The sequence below is a fragment of the Dasypus novemcinctus genome, chromosome 3 (genome assembly GCF_030445035.2).
Source record: "Dasypus novemcinctus isolate mDasNov1 chromosome 3, mDasNov1.1.hap2, whole genome shotgun sequence".
Taxonomy (NCBI): domain Eukaryota; kingdom Metazoa; phylum Chordata; class Mammalia; order Cingulata; family Dasypodidae; genus Dasypus; species Dasypus novemcinctus.
The window spans coordinates 135,982,430-135,998,626 of record NC_080675.1 but is presented as its reverse complement, the minus strand read 5'-3'; the positions used below and the strand labels follow the sequence as shown (position 1 = coordinate 135,998,626).

At 34.5% G+C, this 16,197-nt stretch overlaps 1 protein-coding gene across 3 annotated transcripts in view; it reads left to right on the top strand.

Annotated features, from left to right (window-relative positions):
* The window catches only part of VPS13C (vacuolar protein sorting 13 homolog C), a 228,122-nt gene that overhangs the window by 195,799 nt on the left and 16,126 nt on the right, over window positions 1–16,197 (top strand). For 2 of the 3 annotated variants that reach the window (XM_058294293.2, XM_058294292.2), the window contains 5 exons: window positions 106–269; window positions 1,877–1,922; window positions 4,167–4,290; window positions 4,817–4,931; window positions 9,813–9,901. In XM_058294293.2, the coding sequence (XP_058150276.2) occupies window positions 106–269; window positions 1,877–1,922; window positions 4,167–4,290; window positions 4,817–4,931; window positions 9,813–9,901 (538 nt within the window). Of the gene's footprint in view, window positions 1–105; window positions 270–1,876; window positions 1,923–4,166; window positions 4,291–4,816; window positions 4,932–5,647; window positions 9,902–16,197 lie in introns of all 3 variants that reach the window. The other variant, XR_011648437.1, reaches the window with a different exon arrangement.

Sequence of the window (16,197 nt, the reverse complement as noted above, 5' to 3'; positions counted from 1 at the left end):
AATTTTTGTATGAAAATTTTAAGCACATGTTATTTTAAAACAGTTGCAATTGTGGTATTGCCCTTTAAAAAAGACAATCTGATATAATTCTCTGTACCTTTATAGGTGGTGCAGCAGGAGTTGTATCTCGAATCACTGGTTCTGTTGGAAAAGGTTTGGCAGCAATTACAATGGACAAGGAATATCAACAAAAAAGAAGAGAAGAGATGGGGCGACAACCTAAAGATTTTGGAGACAGCCTAGCCAGAGGAGGAAAGGGCTTCCTGCGTGTAAGTTTCCTGCTAAATATTCAGGAAACTCCATTTTTATATACATTATAGAAGATGCTCTCTAGCTGGTTGTTTGAAACTTGGAATACTACTGGATTCTAGGTTTGTCATAGTAGCAAATAAATTGATAAATTGTAGACTTTCCTGTTTCCCTTTTTGCTCTCCTTCCTCATTATTACCACTAGATCTATTCCCCAAATCCTTAAACTGTATGTGGCACTTGGACTGGAGTAAAATTCTATAAATGATGGGAGGTTAGTGCAAGTGTGAAAAGAGAGGGAAGCGGACTTGGCCCAGTGGTTAGGGTGTCAGTCTGCCACATGGGAGGTCTGCGGTTCAAACCCCAGGCCTCCTTGACCCATGTGGAGCTGGCCCATGCACAGTGCTGATGCGTGCAAGGAGTGCTGTACCACGCAGGGGTGTCCCCTGCGTAGGGGAGCCCCACGCGCAAGGAGTGCGCCCCATAAGGAGAGCTGCCCAGTGTGAAAGAAAGTGCAGCCTGCCCAGGAATGGCGCCACACACACAGCTGACACAACAAGATGATACAACAAAAAGAAACACAGATCCCCGTGCTGCTGACGACAACAGAAGCGGACAAAGAAGAACACGCAGCAAATAGACACAGAGAACAGACAACTGGGGTGGGCGGGGGTGGGGTGGGGATAAATAAATCTTAAAAAAAAAAGTGTGGAAGGGGAGAAAGTAAGAATTAAACAATGATGGTAAGTAAAGGAACTTCAGGCCATCCTCATTTGACCATTCTTATGGACAGGATGTGTAGAAATTTATAAACCAGCTTTCACTACTGTTCAATACTTTTAAAATTCTATAGGTAATATATGAATATGGTTTAATTATAGAGGTAATATATGAACACTGTTCTCCTTATAAGTAATTTTAACATTATCTGTACAGCTTGAGTACTCTTTGGTCTTTTTTTGTTTGTTTGTTTTTATTTCTCTCCCCTTCCCGCCCTCCCCCCCCAGTTGCTTGTTCTCTGTGTCCATTTGCTGCGTGTTCTTCCAGTAATGAATAGTAAATACCATTCATTAACAATTATTTAGAATGCATAAATATATTAATGTTTTAATTTTGGAAACAAAAATGTTTGTGCCCAGTGATTTGTAAAGTTGTGTGTTGTATCCTCCAAAGTGCTTTGTCAAGTTATTTGCTGTCTTTGTGGGGTCCCTTCATTTTTAGTTTTGCATACTTTCATAAGTTATAAAGTAATATTGAAATTTATAAATATATCTGAGTGATTAATTGCCTCAGCTCACTAATTTTACTGATAATGGAAATGGAAGCAAGAGCACTCAGCTGCCCAGAGTTACATAGTTAATTGATAGAGCCAGATTTAGAATCTTTTCACCTACTTTATTTTTCTTTTCAATATAAAATTTTACTCCTACAAGGTGATTTCACTTAAAATTTGTTGTGATATAACATTTTTCAAATCACAGTGCATACTTACGTATGCATGTTCATGTTATCAAATAAGTACTCATTTTTTAATGGTTTCCAATATGTCTGTAGAGACCTCTAGTGGTTGGTTTAGAATTAAGCAACTTCCATTCAGGTGAGACTTCATGATTGATTTCTCTTTCAGGGAGTTGTTGGTGGAGTGACTGGAATAATAACAAAACCTGTGGAAGGTAAGATTGACACTGTTTCCTTGCTGTATACAGTCTGAAGGATTGATCCATAGTAATTATAATAGATTTTATTGATGCTAGATTTTTGATTGGGAGAATTACTGCATTTTATATTCATAGTCTCAGATTGTTTGATGAATACATCTCAGGAATCAGAAAGGTTGTGTAGTAGACTGTGATTCATACTTTGAAAGCTATTTTCAGCAGGGCCATAGATATATACTAGATTCTTTTGGGACCTCATTAGCAATTAGCTTATCGTTTTTTTATCCCATTACAAATACACTGCTTATTCAGTTTAATCCCTGTCTAAGTCTCAGCTGGCCTATTTGCAGAAATTTACAAGCTAATTCTTAAATTCCTGTAGAAATTCAAGAGACTCAAAGAGCCAAAACAGTTTTGGAAAAGAACAAATGTGGAGAACTCACACTTCCCAGTTTCAAAACCTATAGCAAAGCTACAGTAAGAACACAGAGTAGTACTGGCCAGGAATATATAGATCAATAAAATAGGATTGAGAGTCCAGAAATAAGCCCTCACATTTTTGCTCAATTGTTTTTTGACAAGGATACCAAAGCAATTCAACAGGAAAGAGCATTCTTTTCAGCAAATGGTTCTGGGACAACTGGATATTCACTTGGAAAAGAATCATGTTGCACCCCTTCCTTACACCATACACGAAATTAGCTCAAAGTGGGCTTAAAGTAATGTAGGACCTAAATATAAAATTAAAACTCTAAAACTCATAGAAGAAAATAAGGAGTAAATCTTCATGTCTTTGAATTAGGTAAAACCTTCCTAGATATGATATGAACAGCTCAAGCAAAAAGAGAAAAATTAGGTAAATTGGACTTCATCAAAATTTAAAACTTGTGCTTCAAAGGATACCATCAAGAAAGTGAAAAGAATGGAATGGGAGAAAATATTTTCAAATCATTTACCTAGAATTTATTTCTTACAACAATAATAAAAAGCACATTTAAAAATGAGCAATGGATCTGAATAGACAGTTCTTTTTTTAAAAAAAAGGCATACAAATGGCCACTGAGCACATGAGAAAATGCTCAACTTCTTCGTGCATCATAGAAATACAAATAAAAACCACAATGAGATTCTACTTCAAACCCACTAGGATGGCTGGAATAAAAAAGATAGTAACAAATGTTGAAGGAGGATAGAGATTGGAACCTTCAATACATTCTGGTGAGAATGTAAAGTGGTGTAGGTGCTTTGGAAAACAGTTTGGCAGCTCTCCAAAAATTAAACATAGCATTGCTATATGATCAAGCAATTCCACTTCTAGGTCTATGATGAAAATATATGTCCATACAAAAATTATACATGAATGTCCACAGCAGTGATATTCATAATAACCCCAAAGTGGAAACAATCCAAATTTCTGTCAGTTGATGAATGGATAAACAAAATGAATGTTATATGTACACGCACACACACATACACACAGGATTATTATTCTACAATAAAAAGAGATGAAATATTACTACATGCTGCCTCATGGATGACTTTGAGAATATAATTCTATGTGAAAAAAGCCTGTTACAGACGACTATATATTGGATGATTCCTTTAGTATGAAATGCCAAAAATAGGCAAATTCGTATAGGTAGGAAGTAGATTAGTAGTTGCCTAGGACTATGAGGAATGGGTCAGGGAGAAATTGGGAGTGCTTGCTAATGGGCATTTCTTTTTGGGATGATGCAAATTTTCTAAAATTGACTGTAGTAATAGTTGTGCAACTCTGAATATACTAAAAATTTAATTCATATACTTTCAATGGGCAAAGGAATGGTATGTGAATTACATTTCAATAAAGTTTTAAAAAAGGGTTTACTGCCTCAAGAACCTTCTGATGGCATAACAAGAGCATTTTCTGGTCAGTTCTTCAACCTTCCAGGGTCAGGTACGACTAAGCTCCTAGATGAGTAGTTCTAAAACTTGAGCATGTTTAGAGGATTGCCTGGAGTATTTATTAAATCTTAGATTGCTGGGCCCTACACCCAGAGTTCCTGATACAGTAGGACTGGATGGGGCCTAAGAATTTGCATTTGTAACAGGGACCACACCTTAAGAACCACTATTTTATCACATGTTAAGATTAATTTATTCAGCAAGCTGTATTCTGGGTAAGCAAAACAGTTCAGTGTTTGCCTCAGGCTTTTGTTGAGTTCAAATTTGCTTATTTAAAAACATTTTTATGCATTCATTGTCTTTGGTTTTCTGAAGGTGCCAAAAAGGAAGGAGCTGCTGGATTCTTTAAAGGAATTGGAAAAGGGCTTGTGGGTGTTGTGGCTCGTCCAACTGGTGGGATCATCGATATGGCCAGCAGTACCTTCCAAGGAATTCAGAGGTAACTGAGTACATTCTGTGTCCAAGGTATGTGTCCGTGTGCTAAGTGTTGCTGGGTATATGTAAGTAGGTTAAATACTTGGCTTGCTCCTAAGAATCTTAAAATCTAATGCAAAGTTATGACAGGTTCACAAGGTAGAGTGTCACCAGAAAGGAATAAAAGAAGACATTTTTTATGGCTCAATTTCAAATTCATTCACCAAATGTTTATTGGTGCCTACTACATTCCAGACACCTTACTACACAACAAAAATACAGAGAGTAGATGACCTTGTCCATGTCTTTATTCATTTCTGACAGTTTCTTTTCTTTTAAAAAAGGTTTGGGGGGAGCTGCTTTGGAGTCAGGTAGATTTGGTTTTAATAATTGCTGTATTACTTTGGGCAAGTTATTTAAAATTTCTCTGATTGTCCTATCAAATATTGATATAATACGGAATAAGTACAATATTTAATTGCCATATACATTTGTATTATTTTGAAAGGTTCTCATGTATTTTCTCATATTAATTTTGCTACCTTATACAGGGCAGCAGAATCAACTGAAGAAGTGTCCAGCCTCCGTCCCCCTCGCCTGATTCGAGAAGATGGCATCATTCGGCCATATGACAGACAGGAATCAGAGGGCTGTGACTTATTTGAGGTAAACTTTATTCTTTGTGATTAGAGTGAATTTTGTTTTAAAAGATTTCTAGGACCAGGATTTCATGAGTAGTTTTAAAAGATTCTGATTCATGAATATCTTTGAGGATTATTCTGGGAATATGGTATATAAAGTAGAATTTGTTTTTTGTTTTAGCATAATGTGGTAAATGGGAATAAATCATCATTTGATCCTGCACAAGAGCTAACTTTTTTTTTGCAAAACGATAGTACTGAAAAAAAGCCCTTAGTTTGTCACTGGTACTGTGGTAGTTCATTTAGTTATTAATGTTGTTGGCTTTGGCTTCCTGCTTTGTATCTAATTTCTGGAATTTCACTGCTTCCTTTTCTCTGAAATAGATTAATTTTTTTTGACTACTCTATAGATATAGATTTATTCAGGTAAATAGAAACTAGAGGAGAGAAAAAAGATTATATGCAATTATAATCTTTTTAAACCCTAAAAATTTTCAAGGTTTTTTTTTTTGGCTATCTTAATTTAATTTTACTGTATTTAAAGTATTTATATATATAAATTGCTATACTTCCATGACTGGTTTTCCCCCCAAATAAATTTATTAATATGTTCTTGCTTTGACTTTAAAATAAAATGACTGTTTATTGTTCTTAGCTTTGGGTTTTTTGAATTGTATGTGATTACATTTTATCTTCCTGCATGACCCTAACTTTATTTTCTTTCTTTTTCTGCCTACACAGCAAGAACTCGAAATACAGGAGTAAATGTTTCCTATACTGCTACTTGATTTCATCCTTAAAAATGAAAAAAATGTGGTATTAATTGACTGTCTATTATTTAGATGGAGGATCAATTTTGATGAAATCTGCTTTACAACTATCACTTCCTTATTAACTTTTTGTAGTAATGACTTGATTGCAAATAAAAATGGTGTCCCTTGTTAACACTGTACAGTAATAAGAGATCAATATAAAAGATTGAAAGCTGCAGAAAATCAGCTCTCTTCTTTATTTATTGGGTGGAAGACTTTATTGAGCTCAAAAAGCAGATATTTTTGAAAATTTTGAAAATTTTGTCTTTTCTTATGGTATTCATGTGCATTCAGATAAATTTGAAGAAAAGGACAATTATTATGCCCAATCTAGTGAATGCGTTCCTTATGTTTGTGAGCTGTAATGATAAAATTACACAGCTTCATCTTTCACATATCACCCTAAAGTTACTTAACTTAGAGAACTATTAAGTGGGGACTATGTTTAAGTAATTTAATTATCATTTGCTTTGGGTCTGTCTTTAGACCTCAAATAAAAGTTGGCACATGAATTTTGAGGATATGGCCCCTCAATCCTTTTTAAAAATCTGCTAGCACTCTTGCTAAATAAATGGCAATGATTATGTAATTCTGTTAAATACATCCCAAGCCTTTAGCCTTTTGCTTTTCAAGAATGAAATCCTCTTGTTAGTTATGCTTATTCTACAATTGTTACTTTTGATTAATGTGAATAGAAATTGAGCATGAAACGAGGCAAATTACTTATGTGGCATTTTAATATATAGATGCCTTTATTTTTAAAAATCAATCTTTTTGCGTTTAAGTCCTTTGAGGATTCATTATCTTAATGAGAACAAAAATGATTATATATTGTCATTTTGAAGTTGATGCTTCCATAGTTGATTTTTAAAATGATAGGTAATGCTTTGATATCTTTTTGTATGAGTAATGAAAATATTTCTTTGATTTAGCAAAGTCTTATCTAGCAAATTTCATGCTTCCCCCAAAACTGAAACCAAAGTATAAAACTTAGATTTAACTTTTAACATACAACTCTTTGGTTGCATTATATTTTTTAAACCTATAGCTATCAAAAGAGTAAATTGAATTTACTCTGTTTAAAATAAGAACTCTAAAGAAGAAAGAATGACATCCAAAGATCAGCCTAAAAACTATAGATGACAAGCTTTCTTGTGCATAGATAATTGAAGTTGACAAACATTTCACCTCCTGTAAAGTTTTCTATGTGAATCAAGCACAATAATTCAAGATATGCTAAATTGTCACTAATAATTTCCTTTATTTCTTAGGTAAAAGTAATGATTTTTAATTTTCCTAGACATATTGCAATTTTAACAAAACAACTTTTGGGAATTCCTATAACTTGTTAAATATTTTTCTTTATTTATTGTTTACTTTGTTTAGTTCTTTTCCCTATGATTTTCCTTTTCCCAGATGCATTCATTCACTAAGCACAAAACTGAAAAAAAACGTTTTAATAGTTTAGCTAAATATAGTCATCTTGTCTGATTTATTAGTTTTGTTAAGGTATCAGACAACCTTTTAAACTTAAATATATTAATATAATAAATGGAAGAAAGAGAGTGATTATATATTAATGAGAGGACCTGGTAATTTTTTCCATGAGTGGCAAGGTTATACATGGATAATTACATTTAGGCTATTTCATTCCTTGCCAGTCTTGCTGTCATTAGTTGGTAGGTAACAAGTATTTATTGGATTATCTAGACTGTGCTGGATATATAAAAGATGTAATGATGTCCTTAAGGAACCAAGTGTAACAAAACAAGTAAATTTTAAAGAGCATGGGAATGTAAAATTGTGTTTTTCTAGTCCCTATTGTAATATGAGCACGTTCGAAATAATTTATTTGGGAATCTTTTGATTTGCCCCCTTTTCTTTTTCTCCCTGGTATTGTTCTGTGTTCTTTAATACTCATTCTTTCTTTAAAATTTATTTGAATTTTATTTCAAATTCAAAAAATCAGTCTTAATAAGTTATGTACTATGTTGTTTGTTTTTTTTCATGTACTGTGTTTTCATACACTATACTCTTTTCTGTTTGTCCTCTGTTCTCCTAGGATAAATACTGTTTACAATTTAATAAATATACTGCCAGTTTTTAATTTAATATTCATTTATGGATCACATATTTATGATCATACAATATTTAAAATGGTGTTTCCTGCCTTTTCAATATAAAAACATTTATTTTCCTTGTTCTTAGAAATTTTGCTAACTTTTAAAAATTCTTACGTTACCATCTGTTGAGGTAACCATACATGTGTATTTGACCATTCTCCATTATTGACAGTAAAGGGTTTTTCTGTTATTTTACTAATGGCAATAATCCTGTGATAAATATAATTATGCATATTGGTTTTTCATATATTGTATTATTTCCTTAGAATTTATTGGAAAACAAATGGAATTGCTGAGCAAAGGGCTTTTGCTAAATATTGTCAAATTTCTAAAGTTGCATTTTGGGAAAGGGGAGTGAAAATTTTAGCAAGTAATCTGGTATCCTATTCTGCTGCCATCAATGACTATTTTAATCCAAATCTCAGAGTGTAGTGGATTTTTGTAGTGCTGTAAACAGGATTTTCTGTAATTGCGTTATGGTGATTTTTTATACTTTAAAAGCTCTCAATGATTTGAAGCTCAATAGCCTAAAGAAATTGCTTAGAAGATGGAAAGTAGGTAGTATTTATTTTACATTGCATCTGAAGTTTAGATATTTTAACATATTTAAAATTTAAAGCTGAAAATAAATCCACCAAATTATTTTATTCGTTTCCCATTTTTTCTTTGAAGTTATTAAGGCATACATGTTAAAAGATTTTATCTAATTTATACAAGCAAGATGTGAAACAAGTAACTATTGCTATGAAAACTGCATCCCCTCTGAGATACATACTGAAGATGAGACCCCAGTTCTTCCTTGGGGATTCATCTTCCTTATTCACGGCTTTTATGATTCTCAAGGAACTGCTGGGGGAAAGTATATTTTTAAAAATGCATATTTAGGCATTGAAGAAATAACAGCATCAAGTATGCTTTCTCTGCCTGTGATTATATTGATTATATTACTCTTAATACTGGTCTTGTATTCTTGGTTATAAAATGTTAAGGTCTTATTTATTAGGTGTGTTTATATTCTGTGTTTTCATATATATTATCTTCTCTGATCTTTAATCATGCATTACAGATGATGCCTAATAATACTTTATTAGCATTAATTATAAAAAGTACTATATTGGCAAATGTGTTGATTAGCACAAGTTACAATAGTTTTGAGGTAGTTGAAAAGGAAAATAAATGTATTTTAATGTGTTACTGTTTATACTTGAACTATTTTATGCTTGTATTTGTCTTTAACAATAAATTGTGCCAGCTATTTTCAAATCTTAGAAATCTTCATGTTCATATTAATTTTGTCATTACATTTTCTTTTCTATCAGAAATATAATTTCATATATTGAGAATGAACTTCTCAAGCATGTTTAATTTATAGGGCCAAATATTCAAAACCATCAAATATCAGATATTTGGAATTTTATTATGTGTATAATATGTTCATCTATATATCAGTGGTTCTTAACCTTTAGGGTGATCAGAGACCTCTCAAAAATCTGATAAAAAACATTTAATCCTTCTCTGAAAAAAGTTGTAGAACCCCATTTTAGAAATTTTATATTCGATTGCAGGTGGTTCATAGACCCCTAATGTCCTGCCATGGACCCCAAGTTAAGTGCCCATGTAATGTTAATGTAGCAGTTTTATATGAGCATATGTTCATATTCTCATTAATGAAAATGTATGATTATCTTGGTAGATATTTTTAAATATTTCTAAATTATTACAGAATGAAATTGTATTTTACTTGGAAGATCACTTGGTAAGCATTTAATATATATTTCTCTTTTAAGGCAACAGTGGAAGTTGATTTTATAAACATGCTACAGTTAATTTTCTAGCATCCTGTGCCAATATGTAGAATTGTGGTTTTGGTATAAAATTTTTCCTAAATAGCACTTTTATTATAATAATCTATTATAGGTTATATTATGGACACATGTACTTCCCAAATGTTGAATCTTGTTTCTTTTTCAGAATCATATCAAAAAGTTAGAAGGAGAGTCTTACCGATACCACTGTGCTGTTCCTGGACGCAAGAAGACAGTCCTTATGGTTACAAATAGGTATTAACTTCAGTAACATTTTTTTCAAATGCATCTTAGTTGTATAGATCAGAAGAATTTTCAAGGCTAAATGGCAGAGGATTCTGAGAGCTATACTTTAAAGGCAAAATATTTATCTTCCTAGAATCACAAAAATACAAATCTGAGTAGGTCCTTTGAGATTATCTATTCCAACCTCCTCATTTTAGAAATACTGCAACTGTGGCTCAGCATGGCTTAGGGGCTTATTCAAGTTGCACAACTATTGATAAGCAGAGTCTAGAATGGGTTTCATAAAAGTAATAGTGATACCAATTTGTGAATACAAATCCAGTTATGGAGGATTGAATTTTTTCATACTACACTTTATTTTGGGTGATTACCCCTTTTAAAGGATGATATCCTTTCTGTGTTGTCCTAGTTTTTCCCAAGAATTTTGAGAGCAGTAGATAATTTTTCTAAATAAAAGAATTTGGACTAAATGACCAAGTTTATTATTCTGAATTTTATCCTGGATCACTTATCCCAAATGATAATTTTTTCCCTCTCCCCTTCCCCGCCCTCCTCCCCAGTTGTCTGCTCTCTGTGTCCATTTGCTGTGTGTTCTTCTGTGTCCCCTTGTATTCTTGTCAGCGGCATCCAGAATCTGTGTCTCATTTTTGTTGTGTCATCTTGCTGTGTCAGCTCTCCGTTTGTGTGGCTCCATTCCTGGGCAGGCTGCACTTTTTTTTTTGCATAGGGCGACTCTCCTTACAGGGCGCATTCCTTGCACCTGGTGCTCCCCTACGTGGGGGGGCACTCCTGTGTGGCATGGCACTCCTTGCGTGCATCAGCACTGCATATGGGCCAGCTCATCACACGGGTCAGGAGGCCCTGGGTTTGAACATTGGACCTCCTGTGTGGTCGGCGGATGCCCTATCCATTGGGCCAAATTCACTTCCCAACCAAATGATAGTTTTTTATTAATAATTTTCTGAACTTTCTAAGATTAAGGCAAAATACTTACAGTAGGCACCATCCACGTTAGATTCCTCGCTATTGCATACAAAAATTATTTAGGTGGGAGGAGAGAAAGGAAGGCTTAATGACAGAATTCAGACTATTAGACCTACCAGCTTTTTCTAAGATATTTAACAAGTCATCTGATTTTCCCATTACTTAAGAAGTAAAAATACTCACAGAACAATCTAGAAAGCAGTTTTTACAGATTTGGAAAATAATCACTTATTCTTTAAGCCTGTAATTTTATATTAGGCAGAAAGCAGTGTGTGTTTATATTTGTGTATTGTACTTAGCTGACAGTGTCTTCTGGCTAACTCTAGTATCCTCTTTTTAAAAATTTTTTTAATTTTTTAAAAGAAACTTAGATTCATAAATGTTACAGAGAATATATAGGGAATTCCCATATGCCCCACTCCCCACATCTCCCACATTGTCCCACATTAGCAACATCTTTCATTTGCATGGTACTTTAGTATACTCTTATTAGAAATAATTTCTTTGATTGAGGAACTTGTCACTGTGTTTTTCTGTTTGACCTATTAATGATCTAGTAAAATTAGCATTTCTTCCAAATTCAGTATTTTTAAAAATATTGCAGGAACAGATGCAGGACATTATATATCCTGCCATAATCCCCTAAATGGCCTGGGAGAGAGTATAAACTTCAACATAAACCATAATTCATGCTGTGTAGCAGTGTTCCAAAATGTATTCATCAAATGCAATGAATGTGCCACACTAATGAAAGAAGTTGTTAATGTGAGAGGAGTGGAGTGTGTGGGGAATGGGATATATGGGAACCTCATATTTTTTAATGTAACATTTTGTGTGCTCTGTGTATCTTAAAAAAAAAAAGATTAGGAAAAGAAAAGAAATCAAAGGCATACAGATTAGAAGAAATAAAATTGTCTATTCACAGACCAAAAAAAACCACAAAACATTTTTTATTGCTGAAGTTATACTTATTCATTATAGATAATATATATTAGGGGTCAACAAACTTTCTTTATAGGGCCAGATAGTAAATATTTTAGGCTTTACAGGCTCTGCTGTCTCTTACAAGTACTCAACTCTGTCCTTGCAGAGCAAAAGCAGCTATGGACAATATGTAAATGAATGGGCTTGGCTGTGTTTCAATAAAACTTTATTTTAAAAGAGACCACTGGCTGGAATTGGCCTTCTGACCATGGTTTGCTCACCCCTGATATAGATAATAATTTAAATGATGAAAATAACTGAAATAACTATATATTCTGATTTGCCCAGGTCACAGCTGGTTTGCACCTTTTGTCTCATCATGATTATTAATACCTGTTCTTTTCATTCTTAAAAATATCTTGGTTTGAATGATAAATTTTATAACCACTAAAAATAATCTTTACCAGCAATCCCATCATCCAGAGCTGGCATAACATATTTTGCCATGTACGTGTTTTACAAAAACTATGTACAAAAATGTATTATGTACATTTTACTAACCTAGGTTTTTTAAAAAATATTTATTGATCTACTTTGTTATTCTTTATTTATGTCCCCTCTCCCCCAGATAGTTCTCTTGTCTGTGTGCTCATTGTTTGCTCACCTTCTCCAGGAGGCATCGGGAACCAAACCCAGGACCTTCCACATTAGAGGCGAGTGCCCAATGGCCTGAGCCACATCTGCTCCCCATGGGCTGTGGCATCTGCTGGCTTATGGCCTCTGCTCGTTGTGGCAGGGGTGGTGTCTAGCTCATTGAGGCACGGGTAGCATCTGCTCATCTTCTTTTAGTTGGTACTAGGACCTGAACCCAGGACCTCCCATATGCTAGTCAGGTGCCCAACTGGTTGAACCACATCCGCTTCCCCAGTGACCTAGGTTTTTAACATAATATCTTAATATCAAGCCATTAAGTATTCTTCAGCAACGTGATTTTAATATGCCCTATTCTGACATTTAGTTTGTCCCTTCTCAATATTGTATTATTACAAGTAACATCTTTGTGGCTAAATCTTTATTCCTACACCTATTTCCTTATAATAATTTCTTATTACTGGGGTTGCTGATCTAAAAGTTGTCAAGATTTTTGAGGCTCTTTCTATATATTGTCTAGTTCTTTTTCAGGTTTGTGTCCATTTTTACATACCTCAAACAGTATATGATAATGTCCTCTCTTTTGTGTTTTGTTAAGACCAGGCGTTATTATTTTTAAAAAAGTTTGCTAACTTGATAGGTAGAAAATAATTTCTTTTAATTAACATTTCTTTGTTTGCTGAGTATGGGCATTTTAATATATTTATATTAAATATACATTTATTTTTTTCAATTTTTTTATTAGAGAACTTGTGGATTTACAGAATAATCATGAATAAAATACAGGAGTCCCATTATATCACCCTATTATTAAAACTTACCTTGGGGATGGTACATTTATTATCATTGATGAAGGCACATTTTATATTGTACTATTAAAGTTCATGGTTTAACTTAGGGTTTACTGTTTGTGTAAAGAAGTTACGTGGATTTTTTTTTAAACTTCCGTTATCATATATACAGCCTAACATTTCCCCTTTCAACTACATTCAGATATATGTATTTCAGTGCAGATATATGTATGTTCACAGCATTGTAATAAACCATCACCACTATCCATTAGCAAAATAGTTCTATCATTCCAAATGGGAACCCTATACATTTTAAAAATATATATCTTTCCCCTCCCCCCCCCCAGTTGTCTGCCCTCTGTGTCCATTCGCTGTATGTTCTTCTGTGACCGCTTCTATCCTTATCAGCAGCACCGGCAATCTGTTTCTTTTTGTTGCATCATCTTGCTGTGTCAGCTCTCCGTGTGTGCAGCGCCATTCTTGGGCAGGCTGCACTTTCTTTCACGCTGGGTGGCTCTCCTTGTAGGGCGCACTCCTTGTGCGTGGGTCTCCCCTATGCGGGGGACACCCCTGCGTGGCACGGCACTCCTTGCGTGCATCAGCACTGCGCATGGGCCAGTTCCACATGGGTCAGGAGGCCCGGGGTTTGTTGGATGCCCTATCCATTGGACCAAGTCCGCTTCCTGAACCCTATACGTTTTCAGCCTTAACTTCCCATTCCTTATTGCCAAGCCATCCCCTGCTAACATATATTCTAAATTCTGACTCTATGTGTTCGATTATTCTGTTTCATCTCAGTGAGATCATATAATATTTGTCCTTTGGTGTCAGCATGATGTCTTCAAGGTTCATCTATGTTGTCACCTGTATCAGGACTTCGTTACTTTTTTGCAACTGAATAATATTCCATTGTATATACCACATATGGTTGTCACCAGTTAATAAGACTCTTGAAAAATAAGAACAAAGTGTGAACTTGGATTGTTTCCATCTTTTGGCAATTGTGAATGATGCCACTGTGAACATCAGTGTGCAAACATCTGTTTGAGTCCCTGCTTTCAATTCTTTCAGGTATATACCTAGTACTGGGTTTGCCAGGTCATATGATAATTCTATACTTAACATTTTGAGGAATCACCAAACTGTCTTCTTTTTTTAAAAAAAAAATTATTTTACTTATTTCTCTCCCCTTCCCCTCGTTGTCTGCTCTCTGTCCTCTTGTATTATCCAGCGGCACTGGGAAACTGTGTCTTTTTTTTGTTGCATCATCTTGCTGCATCAGCTCTCCATGTGTGCATTGCCACTGCTGGGCAGGCTGTGCGTTTTTCATGTGGGGCAGCTCTCCTCGCAGGGCCCACTCCTTGTGTGGCACAGCACTTGCGCACGGCAGCATTGTGCATGGGCCAGCTTACCACAAAGGTCAGAAGGCCCTAAGGATCAAACCCCAGATCCTCCGTATGGTAGATGGACCCTCTATCAGTTGAGCCACGTCCGCTTCTCCAAACTTTCTTCTAAAACAGCTGTACCATTAACATTGCCAGCAGCAATTTCTCCACATCTTCTCCAACACTTGAAAGTTTCTGTTTATTTTTAATAGTAGCTATTCTCATGAGTGTGAAATGGAATCTCATTGTGGTTTTGGTTTGCATTTCTCTGATGGCTAATGATATTGAGCATATTTCATGTGCTTTTTGACATCTTCTTTGGAAAAATGTCTATTCAGGTCTTTTGCCCATATTTTAATTAGGTTGTTTGACTTTTTGTTAAGTTGAAGAGTTTCTTTAGATAGTCTGGATATTAAACCTTTATTGGATATATGGTTTCCAAATATTTTATCCCATTGTATAGATTGTCTTTTTACTTTCATGACTTAAGTCCTTTGAGGCACAAAAGTTTTTTGTTTTTTTTTTTCATGAGGTCCCATTTATATACTTTTTCTTTTGTTGCTTATGCTTTGGGTAGAAAGTCTAAAAAACATTGCCTAACACAAGGTCCTGAAGATGCTTCCCTACAATTTCTTTTAGGAGTTTGATATTTCTAGCTCTTACATTTAGATATTTGATCCATTTTGAGTGGATTTTTGTATAACATGTGAGGTAGGGATCCTCCTTTCTTTTGCATATGGAGATCCAGTTTTCCCAACAGTATTTGTTGAAGAGATTTACTTTCCCAGTTGAGTGGTCTTTGCCACCTTGTAAAAAATCGGATGGCCATAAATATGAGGGTTGATTTCTAAACTCTCAATTCTATTCCCTTGGTCTATATGTACATGTCTGTCCTTGTGCCAGTACCATGCTGTTTTGATTACTATGGCTTTGAAATAAAATTTAAGATGGAAAGTGTGCATCCAGCTTCATTATTCTTTTTCAAGAAGGCTTTAGCTATTTAGGGCCCGTTACTCTTGCGTATAAATTTGATGATTGGCTTTTCCATTTCTGCGTAGAACTTTGTTGGAATTTTTATTGGGATTGCATTGAATCTATAAATTATCTTGGGTAGGGTTGTCATCCTAACAATATTTAGTCTTTCAATGCATGAACATGGAATGCCCTTCCATTGATTTAGGCCATCTTTGATTTCCTTTAGAGATGTTTTGTAGTTTTCTGTGTAGAAGTCCTTTACATCCTTGGTTAAATTTATTTCTAGATATTTGATTCTTTTAGTTGCCAGAGTAAATGGATTTTTTTCCTTGATTTCTTCTTCTAGTTGTTGATTGCATGTATATGGAAACACTGTTGATTTGGGGGACTTATCTTTTACCCCACCATTTTGCTGAATTCATTTATTTCCTCTAGGAGGTTTGTTATGAGTTTTTCAGGGTCTTCTGTATATGTGATTCTATCATCTGCATATAGGGAAATTTTTACTTCTTCCTTTCCAATTTGGATGCCTTTTTTTCTTTTTCTTGGCTAAATGCTCTGGCAAGAACTTCCAGTACAATATTGAATAATGACT